The sequence below is a fragment of the Dicentrarchus labrax genome, unplaced genomic scaffold, assembly GCF_905237075.1.
Source record: "Dicentrarchus labrax unplaced genomic scaffold, dlabrax2021, whole genome shotgun sequence".
NCBI classification, from domain to species: domain Eukaryota; kingdom Metazoa; phylum Chordata; class Actinopteri; family Moronidae; genus Dicentrarchus; species Dicentrarchus labrax.
In genome coordinates this window covers 7,020,549-7,037,504 of record NW_026136710.1, presented here as the reverse complement: position 1 = coordinate 7,037,504, position 16,956 = coordinate 7,020,549, and the positions used below count along the sequence as shown (strand labels likewise).

The 16,956-nt window shown below is 40.7% G+C and overlaps 1 protein-coding gene across 26 annotated transcripts in view; it reads right to left on the bottom strand.

The window, feature by feature from the left end:
- The window catches only part of ntng2b (netrin g2b), a 64,626-nt gene that overhangs the window by 35,536 nt on the left and 12,134 nt on the right, over window positions 1-16,956 (bottom strand). For all 26 annotated transcript variants that reach the window (XM_051413002.1, XM_051413001.1, XM_051413003.1 and 23 more), the window contains exon 3: window positions 14,162-14,805. In XM_051413002.1, the coding sequence (XP_051268962.1) occupies window positions 14,162-14,805 (644 nt within the window). The remainder of the gene's footprint in view (window positions 1-14,161; window positions 14,806-16,956) is intronic.

Below are 16,956 nucleotides of genomic sequence, written 5' to 3'. Positions count from 1 at the left end.
GATAGAAGGCCCACTTGCTACTCGCAACAACTTCCTCCCCTGATACCACAAAACACACAACTGGCTACACAACCTGCTGAAGTAATAGTAGAGTGAGAGCCTAATGGGCAATGAGTGTCAATGCTTTTGTCAGAGAGGGACTTAACATCCAAACCAGGGCTGACTGATGACACGGAGGTCCACGTGCATATGTAGAGACTGAAGAAAATGGACAGGAAATTACAATGTAATGCAATCAAACACGCCCTACATTTAGCTCTGTCTTTGTGAAATGCATAATTAAAAAGTTTTTATATTTTCAGATTCATTTTTAGGTCCTTTGTAAAGTCCCGCACTATTTGAAAGTGTGAAGAAAATGCAGAGCAGTGGTGGGATGTAACTTTTAGTACATTTACTCAAGTACTAATATTGTACTCTGAGTATTTCCATTTTAGGGATTTATACTTCTACTCCACTATATCTCCGACTAATTTTCGCCAGCTTTAGTCATTTGTTGCATTTCAGATTACAAGTTTTCATACCCTTCCTGTCCAGTGAAAACCATGTGTAAACTGAAGGATTAAGTATTCATTTTATGAGTTGAGAAAACTTCTTAAGCTAAATAAACTATTTAAAACCCCTTTTGGATTAGCTGGAACACAGTGATCACAGTGTGGTATTAGTACTTTTACTTAAGTGAAGGTTTTCAATACTTCTACCACCATGGCTGAAGAGTTTGACACAAGAAGATATTCATCTGCTGAAAGGAAAAGTCTCTGTGCTCACCTTAAATCTGAGTTTAACATGTGTATGTAGGAGCAGGATTTCATGGACATCACAACTAGTTTGACAGCCAATCATGGTTCGGTATACAACTCACAAAAGTGTTTGATGTGTTGAAACTTAATCAACAACTAAACAAAATTTGCATGTTCATAGATTGTGGATTTTGCAAAGAGGGAGGAGGAGTAGATTTCATTTTAAGTAGGAAATAATCATATCAGACATAAATGATTATTCAAAACAGAGTATTTTTATATGTCTTAAAACTAACTGGAGGTGATTGATTGGCAGAGGGCAGCCTGCGGAGCCCGCCAACACAGTGTATCCCGAGTGGAAAGCGACCAAGCGAAGAGTGGGAGTAGCGTGAAGATGGGATCATTGATCAGCAGCACGCCTTATTGGCTTCTCCTGAAGTCTTTATCACCACGTCCCCTCCCACTTCCTCCCCCGCCTCGCCTCGTAAATTCAGAGCAGCTAATTGGACATGACTGCGTTTATGTTCCAGCTTCATAAATTTCTTTCTCTGAAGGGAGAGGATCGATTTTCCTCGAGTGCAGCCTCCTGTAGCAGGGGAGTCTCTTCAAACGTTCCCTCTCCTCTCTACCCCACCTCCACCTTTTCCGCCCCCCGCTCCACCATCCATCCTTTCTTTCACATGTGTGTGCTCCTTCTCTCTTCCTCTTGACTAAACAGGTAATCTATAACTGACCTCCCCTGTGATCATGTGTAGAGCAGGAATTACATCGCGCCTCTTTTCATAACCACAATAGTTCTTTCACACATTTCAATCAACCTCTCTCACTCTCATTAATAACAGAACTGATGACATTTTTTAAACAAATCATTCCACCCAAGCTCATTATCTGTCATTATCTAATAGAAGTTGTTGACAGCAAAAGACCACAAATGTTTTAGAGATATTTCCTCCCTCGATCCTCTCCTCCTGTTTTTCCTCCATTGTTTTCAATGTTTTCTTGGTAAATCCCAAAACACATTCTACTGGAGCATCTGAAGGAGCCAGAAGGACTGTGTTTGGAGTCTCCCATTCAACATGCACACATTTACACACACATGCACTCGCTAAATATGTTCAATGTTGAGAGGTCACTGTGTGTTTTTGGCCTAGAATAAAAAGATGAGTGAAATGTCCGGCAAAAAGACATCTTAAATTATTCAAAGCGCTAGAATGACCTTGATTGTCTTTGAAATCCACACCCTGTGTGTGTTTGCAGTGTATGTGTGTGTCTCTGATATGCAGTGTAGTGGGATGTGTGACCTCCCTGGTGTGTATGTGGGATGATTCATTATATTAGCGCAGTTTGCTCTGAGTTAAAAAAAGTGTGTCTTTTTTTGTGATTTTTTCACTAGATAGAGAGACAAAGAGAGAGAGAGGGATATTGTGTGTGACTAAGCGTATGAGTAAATTATTTACATAGGATAAAGTAAATAGCTATTGCGTGCATGGCTAGCCGGCGCGCAGACCTGAGAGCATCTCTCTGATTGGTTAGTTTTGGTCACGTCAAAAGCAGCAGGCAGAGTCAGGCCCACTTTGAGCTACCTGCTCTCTGAAGTATGTACTGTATGCAAAGGACCAAATAACTAAATAATGGAGCCTGGGCACATCTTGTTCTCCAGTCCAGACCTCAGAGGACCATTCTCATGAGCACAGCAGAGACGTGTGTGTGTGTGTGTGTGTGTGTGTGTGTGTGTGTGTGTGTGTGTGTGTATGTGTGTGTCTGTGTGTGTGTGTGTGTGAGAGAGAGAGAGAGAGCTATATATTGGAACAGTTCAGGTGTGGGTTACATGCCAGCTGTGTAAAACTGTACTGTTTTTGCTGGCCTTTCAAACTGCAGAGGTAATTAATTTGCTGCTTTCACAGGATTTTGTCACCCTGGCTGTTTCCAGTGATACTTTGTTTATGAGGGTAATTTGTAAATAACTTTCTTTCTCACTTAAACTGTGGGTGTAACTCTTCTTGTTAAGAAGCGACTCAATGAAATGGTTTCCTTTCTTCATGTGGAAATTAGGTGTTCCACATCTGACTCATACTATAAATCTGTTAGGATTTGGGGTCCCTTTATTGATTGTAACAGTAAGTAAATCAACGCAGCTGCAACTAAGTAGTGTATGCTGATTTATGTTTTCAGTCTGGCTTAAGGTACACTTCATTTAAATGAAACTCATTGTACATCCGCAGACTGTGACGAGCAATTGCAGCCTGTGTGGACATTTCTGTCACAGCTGTCTGGTGCATATCTGGACATGCAAGGAAAATTATTTGCTACTCTGGCAACCTTGTTTTTGTTTCAGGCCTGTATGTATATGTTGTCTCTTGATTTTGCATATTCTTGCTCTAAAAGTTATTTTTCTGTTTGATTCAGTCAAAATAGTTCATTTAATATAAAATTACATTACGTATAACATAACTGCCATTACTTCATGCACAAAATACTTTATGTATAAGTACAAATTTAAACTTCTAGTAATTCACTCTATGCTTAGTTTTTAGACTTAATCCAAATATTGCATGAACGCTTCACATCAGCAATTTTACCGAGTTTTCTCTGCTTGTCTCTACATGATATTAATGAAATGTTATTGCCCTATGAATAGCATATGCTGAATGTTATCACCCTGGAATAGACGCCCTCTCAAAAGTCACTGACCACTGTGATGGGTGACCCTTATTAATTCGTCCACACAAAACATATTTTACTGGCATTTGGCACTTGGCGGGTGGTAATTTAAACTCTGCACGCCAGCATTGTAATATTCATGCAGCATGATGCAGCATGAATGATGCAGAATGGCTGACACCATTCTTACTGAAGAAGCCATGTCACTGCATCTCAAGACTCCTTCCACTAAAGAGAGTCCGGCCTAGCTCCTTCCAGCCCTAATCGTCCTGAGATCACTGTATAACTGTGCTGGATATTAGAGTGTAACCTCCCTGCAGAGTCCTTACCGCTGCTGAATGTGTTTTAATGAACACTACAGCAAAGCGTAACACCTGGGGAGAGAGGAAATTGGGTGTGAGTTGGAGGGGAGGACGTTATTATACATCCTCCTCTTATTTAAGATATGAACAAGGAAGAAGAAGTAAAGGGGGTTGGGAGGCAATGGGAGGAATGAAAAAGTGATGAAGAGACAGAATCTCTGGGACGACATGGGGTTTGGTGGGAGGTTCTTCCTGTTGTGCTGTCCCCCACAGAGTCTTGGACCCCCAGGGGTGATGTGGATCTTTGTAGGTCTGTTGTGTGTGTGTGTGTGTGTGTGTGTGTGTGTGTGTGTGTGTATCAGAATGAACAGAGAACAGAATACACTCAGCAGACAATATGCCCGCCGCACGCACTTTTGAACCTGTAATGTGTAAAGACGTGTTATTATAAATTAGCCTGCCAACACATCTGCACCCGCGGGCCTCCACCCATCTTCACCCATGCACCTAATTTTTTCGCATAAAAACAATTACTTTACATAATTTGTCTAATTTTCTTAGCTGCATGTCCTCTCATTTAAATGATAAACCCATTCGCAGAAACTCTCCTAAAAGTCACCAAAACTTACATACACACAAAAATACAAAACACACCTACAACTGTTCTTGTATAGCCATGTGTGTATTAGTGTCTAATTCCAGTGAGACCGTGGAGGGGAGGATGCCTGGGGAAGAGAAGCTGAGCTGGGATCAGCCAGAGGACAGGGGTTAATATAATTATCCTGCTAAAACCTTGAGACTGAAAGAACATCATTAGTCATAGCGAGAAGAGAGCTGCCCGAGGAGGAGGTGAGGAGAGAGGAATGGAGGAGGAGAAGGGGGAGGAGGAGGAGGAGGAGGAGGAAAGGAGAGCTTCAAAACGTAACAGTGCAGTTAGCTAGACAATTAGTACAAGGACTAAAACTTGGGGGCCTTTGTTAAAAAAAAACAAAAAACAGAAAGGACAGTGTTTACTGGTGCTCTGAGCTGTAGCAGAAACTGCTTCGCTTATTCGGTAATTATGATATTTTGCTACATAAATTAATTACTTCTGGTGAAATTAGATTCATATCTGATGATACTCTGGTGTAGCAAAGGCCCAGCACTACTTTGCAATTAATGAAATGACCTGTGGTTTGTGCAGATTAAATATGAAGCTGTAGTTATTGAACTTGATACTTTTTTAGAAACTGAATGTTCTTAGTGGACAACATATGAGTTGATGGATAATAAAGCACAATAAAGCAATTCACACAGGGCTCATTTAGGGACCAAGAGAAGGACTCATCTAATGACTACAGGAGGTGCATTCAATGATCTTTCACACTGCACTTTCTTGTTCATTTGAGTTCAAATGCAAAATGATGGTGGGAAAACCATATGCAGCTTTGTACCAGATTTCAAGTTTGGGGAACATGGACCGGTGACTTTGTATAACATAAATATGACTGACTAATACTGATACCTGATTGAAAATCAAACTAGAGTTGCAACAAATTATTATTTCTTAGTATTATTTTCTCGATTCATCAATTAATTGTTTGAAAATGTCAGAAAAAAGTAAAAAATGCCCCATCAAAATATTCTAAGGCCCAAGGCCATGAAGTTGCTCATTAAACCTTAAATAAATTAATCTTATCATCACCTAAAACAAAAGCAGAAAATCTTATTCTAACTCTTATTTTCAGGTGATTCTACACTAATAAAAACATGACTATGATTATTATATTCCATTTTTACCAAGTGATGCTCCTAAATGTTACACATTGGACCTTTAAGGGGACACAAAAATAGTAACTGTATGTATGATTACATAAATGTAAATGTACATAATTAGGTAAACTATTAATTTAGGGAACGGTCATCAAATAGATTCACAGAAACTGGTCATTTTACTGGTTCATTATCATAATATGAGCTTGACATTTCATTCTTGACCCCAAGGTCCAGTTACTCGCTTATTACAGAGCTTTCGATTGTATCACAAGGTCATTAGCAGATAAAGCAAATGAAGCTCAACTTGTACTACAGCATTTACAAGAAGGCATAAAAATGCTCAGAATAATGGAAAGTTTAGTTCAACTCCATATACTTAAGGCTCTTATAATTATGAGCAACATAGTTCTTTGAAAGTTTTCCTCTACTTGTACAGTAAGTTATTCATTAATGAGCAGTTCCTGCTTTTTTACTCGTTCTGTGGTTTTGTGTCTTATTTGAAGTCTTACAAACAGTAATCACAGTGATATCACCTGCTGTCTTGTTTGGCTATATTGAAAACTTGCAGGCTCTTGACCTAAACCGCCCACCATGGGACGACGTCTCTGACATCAAAAACTGACTGATCACAGTATGAGCTGGTGTGTTTTTCATTGACAGACACATGGGTTTATTTTCTGTCTCTCACACAGACTCCAATCGACGAGTTGTGTATCCGTACCCATCTACGTACTGGTAATGGCAGTGACAGAAAGACGCCGGTGTGTTTTTGAACACACCATGCCCGTAATAATGCTATGCTAATTAATGTGGCTGACTGAGAACAAACCATCTTTCCAAGGACACCCTCCCTCTACCTCATGTTCTCCCACTTACAATTCCCAGCATGCTTTTCAGCTTTAAAGCACGCTTGCAGTATCAAGAGATTCCCCTCTCACCAGATGCTGGGTAAGGCACAGTGCAGGCGCTAGTGGGGAGAATTCTTTATTGTATTTGTGAATTTAAAAGGATATTTATGGGATGAGTAAGGTGGGGTCGGGTGGGGAAGGTGGAGGAAGAAAGAAAAAATCTATTGAAGGAGGGGATGAAAAAAAAGACGTTCGTCTGTGAAACAAAAGACGGGGAATGAAAGGAAAACAGGCAAAATCGCTGACTTTAACTTTCTTCCCTTCTGAGGGGAAATAAACTGTGATTATCAAATCAGTTACAACCATTGTGTCATAAATCATCGCATATGAGAGGAACAATGACACATTCCTCATTGCGGTCCCTCAGCTTTCTGCATGCCTTTCTTTTCTGGGGAGTGCTCATGAATGATTTAAAAAGTGATCTGTTTCCGAGCCTCGGCTGCCACGGAGGGAGATAGCTCTGAGGGGGAGGAGTCTGAATGGGGTGGGAGGATCCACGCATGAAGGTATCCTGTCTTCGGTGAGAACACACGAGTCACCGTTTTTATGTTCTCCTCATCACACATCAAACATGGATGCTATATTTCATTCATGAGGGAAAGTGCAAAGCGGTTTTCTCATGAAAGGGAATAGTTTTCAACCGAGGGTGGAAAATATGGAGAATATGTGGGGGAGACTATGTTACTCTGCTCTGTGGTGGCCGTGTGAACTGGAGAATAATATTTACAGAGCATCACACCTCACATCATTCATCACAAAATCACACACCCCAGCTAGTCCCATGAAACTAGGAGTTAATCCATCATCTGCCTCCCTTTTTTCTTTCTCTCCCTCTTCCCCTGATCCAGGCTTATACCTCCCATCCTCTCACCTTCACTGTGCAAAGGACATGAACGAAAAAACTTTGGTGTAATTCAGAAATAGTGGCGACAGTTTCCAACGTCAAAGTCACCCTACATGGATAACAAAAGACACAAAAACACTGGAGGCTCCAAAAAGGGAGCAGAGGAGAAGCATCTGTTCTTCCTTGTTCTCCAGTGGAGAAGATGGACAAGCCTCGAGGCCACAGAGATTCCTCACTATCTACCCTGTCATCTTCATTCATGCTTCCAGTGAAACAATAAAGCTTTGTAGCAGACAGATTTAGCCACTGCAAGAGTCTAATTAGTCCATCCCTCAGGAGGCAGTGTGACTGCAAAAGTATATATCAGGGTTAGTGAAGGTTTATGATTTCCAAATATAAATGGGTATGTTGCAGTTACAATTTAAATAATATATATATCTATATATCTATATATATAGATATAATTTTTTTTTAAAGGATTTTCCTTCTTTTTTATTCTGTTAAAAGATAACTACCAATTTAGCATTGCACTCCACTTCATTATGAATTATTTATTTATTTATTTTTTTAAAGGATCAAAATCAATGCAGCAGAACCAGAGATTCTTCTTCCGAGTCAAACCCTTTGTTGTTTAAGGTATCGGTGAGACAATGAAATAAGATTCATGACATCGAGCTGAAGTACCAGATTAATGCGTTTAAGGGCTTATCAGACACCAAAACACTGCGCTGAACGGTTTATAGTACTCACAGACAGGATTTGACATCATGACGTTGTGTAACATCAGTGGAGTTCCCCTTTTATCAATCAACCCCTCAAATTTATCTTATGACCCCCAGGTTGAGAACAACAGTTTTAGTTGATGGGTCAAGTCATAGCGATAGAGTTGTTGTGCTTCACATTTACTTACTTTACATATTTGCTGAAATGTAATAAGGTTTGGGTTTAAGTTACCCTTTTACCCTATTTACATCTGTATCTGGATATCCCATCTGGATAAGGAAAAATGTGTTAATGCATACAGAGCGCATTATGATCAGACTGCAATCGGATGAGGCAGACCACATCTGAATTTGCAATATTGATATCCGATCACAATACGGGCAGAACTATAATAACGAGAATGTTTACTAAGACCAGGTGTAATTGGCTATTGCCTCATTATCCAGATGATGTATCCAGGTACAGATCTCATGATATCAGGTGTTCCAACCAGAATTGGCCATGTAATCTTTTGGTCCACTTAACATCATAGTCCCAAAATCAGATTTCATAGTTTTCAGGCTTATAGTGTGATCTGATGTCTAGATAGTGTGCACACATACAAGCTACAAAGCACACATGACACCTGTCCACGGCATTCCTTCCCTTGACCTGAGACGCACCAAGTTTTCCAGCCGTAATAATTAGCATATTGAGATCAGATAACAAAGGCGACAGATTTGAGATAAGATGATGCCTAAAACCAGGTGTAAATACAGCAGCCCTTAGGGCAGATTAGGTGTTATTATCATATCATATATATAATGTATTCATGACTACAGTTATGATTTTTGTAAGAAAAAAATCCATTTGATGGAGAATTACAGCTGTTATATAAAAAAAAAAATAAAAACAGCTACAGAAACATGAAAGCCATGAAACTGCTTTGACTGCCCTTTCTCTACTCTCTGCAAGATGTTAAAAGACACCAGTAAAGTTTTCTGTGAGGAGATGGAAAGCTTAAACCTCTCAGCACATTATCTGTGTCAGTGGGGGGGCCATGGTGGCTCTGAGAGGAACACAGACACACAACGATAAATGAGTCATGCAGGCATGAAACAACATGACCATGTAAAAACACTCTGAATATCATTAGCATTCATATGGCTTGTTTTTTCTGGCAGGTCTGCTTTTAACTAATTTTCACTACTGGAAAATAATTAGTTGTTGGGAAATATTGGGTCTTTAGACAAGACTGGGCCTATCAGATGTAATTAGGGATTGAAGTCTACATAACTAAATCATTACACCTTGTGTACTGCTAGTAGCAGTAGTAGGGTTATTAATATTATTACTATTCTTAATTCATTTTTAACCAGGCTTGCGGCTGTAGGGGTGGCAATGTTGGTGTGTCAGTCAGACACTGTGATTCAGACTGAAATATAACTGGAGAAGGACTCTGAGCAACCAAGAAAATACATACTAACGTCCCTAAAAGGAAGAGCTACTTCTGTCGCAGAGCCGTTGGTTTAAAGTCTGACACGGACCAGAAAACCATACCTTTTTATATATTATACATTAATATTTTATATTTTGTCACATGCTTAATTGGAAATTTGTGGAAAGTTTCTAAATAAAAGGAGACAGATAATCAAATATGAACAACTACTTTTTATTATATATAGTATAAGTATATAATTCAAAATGTAATAATTTTAAATAAACTATTCACTGAATTTACAGAAAATGTGCTATGTTTTGATATGTATCATTATCTGGATATGAAATTACCTTTATCGGTTATGAGATTTTGGTTATATTACACAGCACTAATGGTGACCATGGTAAACACTATATCTGCTAAACATCAGCATGTTAGCATTGTCATTGTGAGGATGTTAGCATGCTGACATTAACTTTAAGCTCAATGAACCATACAACATACAGCCTATACAGAGCTGCTTGGGTGGCTGTAGACTCTTGTTACAATTTACTTACAATAATTTAGATTGTGCATGATCGTAATCCATTCATCGGTTCTTTATTCCTCAAGAAATATCACCATCATCAGCAATGATGTGTTCAGTAGTTTAATAAAAAGAAATTTGTTTCTTTAAATGCCAATAAGGGGTCATTTTTGTAAAAAAGTTTGGTTGAATTTTTAGATTTATACATTCTGTGGGCACAATTATTCGTCAAAATGTGAATTTCCTTTCGCTAGTTGCATGACAATCATGTTGTACATGTGCTTAACTTTTCCTTTCCTCACTTGCTCAGCTGACTGACGTAGGGGAATAAGATACTGCATACTTGGCTTCTCTTAAATGTCATTCTTCCCCCATCAGCCAATCAAACCAAATTGAGAAGTCGGGGAGAAGAGGGCCCGATGCTGCAGCGATTGCCAGCGAGGAGAGAAAAACGATGCAGACTTCGTCTTCCTCCTCATCCTGCTCCGTCTCCTCCTTTCTGTCTTGGCCCTAATCCACTTAGTTAGCTCTTCCTGAGCTTACAGCCTTTCCTTTATTCCATTATAAAGACCCAACGTACGACCTGCTGCTTATTTCATTAAAAAAGGCCCAATCCATGACCCCACGTCTAATCCATAATGCAGACTACAGTCTGGCCACAGCCCGCTATAGTCCACACAACAGTCCAGCAGGGAGGCTGACAGATGGGACAGAGAGAACAGGGATGGAGAGATGGCGCGCCAATGAATGAGGAGGGAATTTGAGAGCTCCGCTTATGAGTAAAGCTTCCCGGTGAATATGATTTCACTGATGTAAATGATGATAGAGTTGAAGCCTTGCTACTCTATCTTTGATGGTTGGAGATGGCTTTCACATGGCCCATCAGTGATATGGAAATGGCCACATCTAAGGGTTGAATATAGCCTGTAAAATGAGCATAAAGCCTGAGGCTTTCAAAACCCAAAACACCTTGGCTTCGAGTTTATATTGTAGTCACTACTGTAGCTCATTACAGTTAACCTTGGGAGAACTTTGCAACACAAAGTGAGTGATGCTGAATCATATAATAATATTCTATCGACTCTATCCAATTTGACTTTGCCTCCACTCCACTCCCTCTGTTTGACCTTCTCCCCTCTTTGCCTGCTTTAAAATCCTTGCTCCACCTCTGGCTGCCCTCCGCCCTAAATGCCCTCTCACAACTTGCTCAAGATCCAGTTTGCTGAGTGTTGTCATTGCGTCCACACATCTAAATTTACAACCCCCCTCCCATCAAATCTAACTTCCCTGCGTTTGCACTTAATGGCCTATCGGGTTACGTATTTATTGATAAAGCAGCACTATTTAGCCCTGAGTACCTGCCTTCCCGCATACCTGCGCCCAGCTCTTTCGAGGCCGGCCAGTCACTCTGACAATGCAGCGTCAGATAAAAGAGACACGTCCCATAGAGGTAACATCTTACACTGGTTGATGGGAAAAGGGCTTGTTTTGCTGTCTGCGTCCTGGCTCAACTCAGGTCATTAAGAACAGTTAACTAATAATAATTACTTTTAACTGGGTTCAGCAAGAGAGCCACAGCTAGAGGCCCGGGGACATACAATACGGCCAGGAAGTGACTACAACCCTCTATCCATCGATAACACCAGCATATCTCATTACCGTGGCGACCTGCTGTACACTGCCACTCGGTCTTGATCATATAAAACCCATTTCAGTGCGCCGTCCCCGCCAGAGCACCAGCGGAGCGGAATATTCATTATTCAAATTTTAAGCATTGGAAATCCCAATATGTTACTAAGGCCAGATGAGATGAGATGAAATAGCTTAGCCTTTTGTCCAGGGAACATTGACTAATCGTCTCGCTCCCCAAAATCAATTTCCCAGCCGTAAGCATCAGACACTCCTGATTGTACTGTACTGTTGAAGACCCCCCACCACTATCACCTAATACTCCTGCTGGCTGCCCAGAATAACTTATTGATTAGTGATTATGTTACGGGAGGTGTGGGTGGCCGGGGCGGAAGACGGACTGGCCTCAGTCATCTCCACAGGGCTAAATTTGGGTCCTCTGTTACCAGATCCAGCACATACTGACACTATCGCCAGCTGTCACCAGCCACCAGCCCTGCTCTCTGAACGAAGAGAGAAATTAAGAAAGTGTTCTGGAAGTGTAAATATGAAGAGAAATGTTTTAGATCTGGACGAAGAGAAAGATTAAGAAAATGTTCTGGAAGTATAAATATGAAGAGAAATGTTTGAAAGCTTACAGTGTAGGGGGTGTTTAAAGCAAAGCGGCACAGCGGGGAACGCGAGACGGATGATAAATTCTTAGATGTGGTGCACTTGTGGACTACTAAATAAAGAAATAAGCACAAATATTTCAAAACAGGGATGTTTGATTATTAAATTCACTGGATATGGTGGAGGTTCTGGGATAGTGATGGACTGTTTCACCCCCAGGGTATTGGGCTGATCTCTCTCTCTCTCTCTCTCTGATTCTATGCTGAGCCTGAAAAGTGGCTGTGATCAATACCTGCAGGCCCTTTCCACAGTGCCAGAGGGCTGTGTGTGTGTGTGTGTGTGTGTGTGTGTGTGTGTGTGTGTGTGTGTGTGTGTGTGTGTGTGTGTGTGTGTGTGTGCATGTGTGTGCTGTGTCAGCATCCACTCAGGACTTCATCAAACACCCCCAATACCTCAACTACACATACACATAAAATGCCCACATCAGCCAACACCCCTCAAACAGTCGCTCATTTTCACTTTCCCGTTCTCACCCACCACCACTTTCACACACACACACACACACACACACAACACCTCCTTCCTCCCATTCCACGCCATCCCAACAAGGATGTTAAATACCATTCAAATGTCAGCCTGCCGTATTGATTGGAATGATAATTCTGAAAGGTAGGAGAGATGGCTTGTTGATGCTAAGCAGGCGCGTGATGGCCCAAGCATCCTTCACTGTCACAAAGTTGCCATGTAAGGGTTCCCTGCTCCCCGGCAGAATGTGGATGGCGGTTTACGTTAGACCACCGAGGCCATGTGTTTCTGTCATTAATCATTGTCCTCAGGGGCCGGTGACAGGCAGACCAGGATTCATGTTGAGAGAGATAGGGTCATTTTAAACACCCTCAGATCAGTCTGTGAATGTGTGTGCATGGATGTCAGACCAGAGGCTACGGTCATCACCAGGTGGTTTTCTTTTATATGCTACGTTTGAGAAAAGATATTCAACAATATGGCCATTGCTTTATCATTAAAAGTATGATCTGCTAAACATATATTTTATTATTGATTTGTTTTAACTGGTGTAATTTCAACAGCTGATATTGCTGTGGGACGTGATGTCTATGAACAAACTGTTCAGTGTGTAAATAGGCATTTTAACAGAGAGAAAGGGGTCAGTTCACTCATTTCCACTTACACCCAGAAGCACCTATTTATGTGCTGTGCAGTTTTATGTGCAGATGTTTTCAGATCCATTTCTGCTGCTATCCCAATACGATGGGTGAATGGGATTTTGTTTCTAAAGCTCTGAAATATGACATTTGAAAACTGTTAATAGTTTTTGCTAAATCTACATCCTGCTGAAGAAATAGTCCCTGTGAAAAGGCTTTAACTTATACACCAGACCATGGTGGGGAACATTTTACTTTAGAAGATTGCGCAACAACAAGGATCGTGTGAGTTTATTGCATGTCACACTGTGTAAGATGGGTTTAATAAAATCTGTGTCAGAATTTAAAGCATGTCGGATTGTGTGATGAATGTTTGGTGGTGAAAAGTAGCGCTATGACGTAAATACAAAAAAGTATAGAGGGCAGAGGCACATCATCAACTTGCATCCTTTATCTGTTTTTGAAAATGCAGCAAAACAACTCACAAGCTTTCACACCTCCGCAAGGTTTTCTTCTTTGCTTGTTGAGTGTGTGTGTGTGTGTGTGTTTTTTTCCCTACACTTGCAAAAAGGGCGCTTACACAATGTCTCGCCAGTCAGTGTATTCCGTGTCATTTCATGACGTGTTTTGAGTGTTTGGTTTGTGGTCATAGTAGCAGTCGTAGTGTGAAAATTTTGTCCTAAATTTCTGAATTTGGCTGCCAAAATGAATAAAAAATAAAAAGAGTTTTACGCAACATTATTACCATTTAACTCTCATTTTGTAAATGTGTGGTAGTTTTGTTCCAAGTGAATTCTGTTTTTATGTTAAAAGGAAAGAACATGTATAAAGGCATTTAGTTAAAAATGTTGATCCCTAATAAAGTCATCATTGACCCTCACCTGGCAGGTACCTCGATGTTGGAGATGGCATAGAAGTACTTGAGTAGGTTGTCTCTCTGGACATAGGTGCCTCCGAGGGCAGGCCTGAGAAGCCTCAACCTAAGGTTGGTGAAGGTGAAGAAGTCCCTCAATCCCTTCATACTTTCCATACGAGTGTACAGGCTGTCCATGTTCTGTAGCCGTGGTCCTGCAAACACAGCAAAGCGCGCCCGCACCTCGAACTTCACGTTCTTGTCGTTCTTGGAGCCGACCCAGCGCGAGTACTGCTCGGTGCAGATGACCCGTGTGATGTTGGCGGGTGAAAGGTCACGCACACGTTTGGGTGGCATGTTGAATGCGTCCATGCAGTCATCAGCGTAGAACTGGTAAGGCTGCCAGGAGCGTCCATGGTCCATGGACTTATCCATTACCATGATAGTAGGACGGCCATACTCAAAGGTGATCTGGATGTCGTCTGTGAGTTCCAGACTCTTGTTCCAGGACATGGTGATGTTGGCCAGCAGTGGTTCTGGGTGGCGTCTCCATGTGACTGTCTGCCAGTAGGTGATTAGGCCATTACGTTCACGGTCCTGCATCAGCTGAGGAGGGTGGGCCAAGTCTGGGTTAGAGGCGTCACACTCGTCACTACACAGGTATGGGTTCTCCTAAAAGAGAGAGACAGTAAAACATCAGTCAGGGTTTGAGAATTAATCTAAAGATAGCAGCCTTTAGATATAAATACTATATATTTATAAACAAGTCACAGACTCTCGGAAAGATTAACCTACTCAGGGGCCCTGGGGCAAAGCTTTGGACCCCATCTCCCAGGTACCCCTGCTGTTTGTGCTCATGTGTCTGTATCCTGTTGCAATTAAGTACCCGTCTGGTACAGAGCACACACAGACTACACATCTTCATTTTATTCTACCCAGAACCCCTAAAACCAAAAAGCACTCCAATTTTACTTAGTGGTAGTGTAATGTTACTTAGTGGTAATTTCAGTGAACACAATATTCTAAAACATATTATAAATTGATGTAATAATGGAATTGAAGTTACATCTTGACACAGAGCCTAAAGATTGGTTAAAAGAACAGGAGCCACCTTAATGCCCTTATTATTTCAGTGTATAATATGTTTTGATGGTGCATATTTCCCCTCAAAAAATTGCAATTAGTCAAATTAATACAAAGTAATTGCCACACAGTGAACATGGGGCCTTTGGGGCAGTTGCCTACTTTGCCCATTTGGTAATGCTGCCTTGCACAGACATTGTCAAAAATGTAATTTCAGCTAAAATGTCTTGCAGCAAAATTTGTAGCTCAAGGTCTCAGTTAAGGCAACTGAAGACGATCTTGAGCTGAGGAATTACAATGTCTCCACCCAATCTAAAGTATGGATGTTCCCCTTTATGTGATCATATTTCAGTTTTTCTGCTGCGTCTATGACTCTCCACAAAAAACATCCATATTGTTCCCACAAAGGGTGGTGTGTATCTGAATGAGGAGTGCCTTTAAACCCTTGCCAAGCCACTGAGGGACAGAGAGCTTAAAAGTAAACTTGCCAAACAACACAACAGGAAGTGTGAAGGTCAAGAGGATCGTGCATCATCACTGTCTTTGCATAGACAGCAGTGCTGCTGCACTTTTAACTCCAGAGAATTGATCCTCCTCTTCTAGTGATGCCAAGACTTTCAAGCTGCGGCCCCTCCATAGAACTCAGAAGGAGGAGTACAGGCCTCTTCCTACCTGCACTCAGAAAAGCCTTTCACTCTTTTTACGAGATTTCAGGCCGCTCCTTTTTTGTCGTTTTCTACCAAGAAAACCAATTCATTATCTGTTCATTCAGATTCCTACATTTCTAAGTACCTCCCGTGACCCACATTGATAGTCCACCAAACTTCAGATAACTTTATAAATTCCACTTGCCAGAATCCTTAATTCCACAGTCGTTGGCTCATCATATTGAGACATTTGCAGACATTTCAGTAAAATGAATGTAGCTTACTCTTGTAAGCCAGTTGTCTGACATCTACATCACCACAGAAGTTAAATATTTGCACAGAGAAATCCCAGAGATCCTCAGTCATCTCTCCTGGTGCTTAATTTGCAAAATGCAGCTGCAACGCTGTTTTGATTGTATCACATTGAGAAGGCTCCACGTGCCCCCAGGATGTACTAATTAGACTGATAAGGGGTTATTATTTTCTCCGATATTTAGTCATTTATTGTATCAAAGCGGTCATTATTTGTATTATTTGTAAGTATTTATCATACACTGGTTCATTTCGTTAAATTTAAAGTGGACACATTTGTAGTATTATTTGAAAATCCAAGCCCCCGAACTGTCATTTACATCTATTAACATCTATTAACTGATTAGTTTTCTGCTGTTACATTTTATTTAGGTCAAGAATTAGCAGATGCAGATGTCCATGATATTTCCACTCAACTGTGTTTCCAACCTCCTCTCCTGTTTTCTACACTTCTATGCAGTAACTGATTAAATTTTATAGCTTTTTTTCCTTTCTTTTATTTAATGGGAATCCAATAGTCTTTCTAAATTTTACTGCATTCTGCTTAACAAGCTCTTGATGGAGTGCAGAGCATGTCTTAAAATATCCTTCTTTTTTCTTCCACCTCCGCCTCCTCTTCCTCTCTTTCTTCCTCCCCTTTCTTCTTTGTTTTGTTCCTTTTATTATTTTTGCTCTCAGTGTTATTACCACTTCTAATTGTAGTGTTTAAGAATGCGACCAGCTCATCTTGAAATGCTGTTTGGTAAGGTAATGGAAATTATGTCGACAACAATAACTAAAG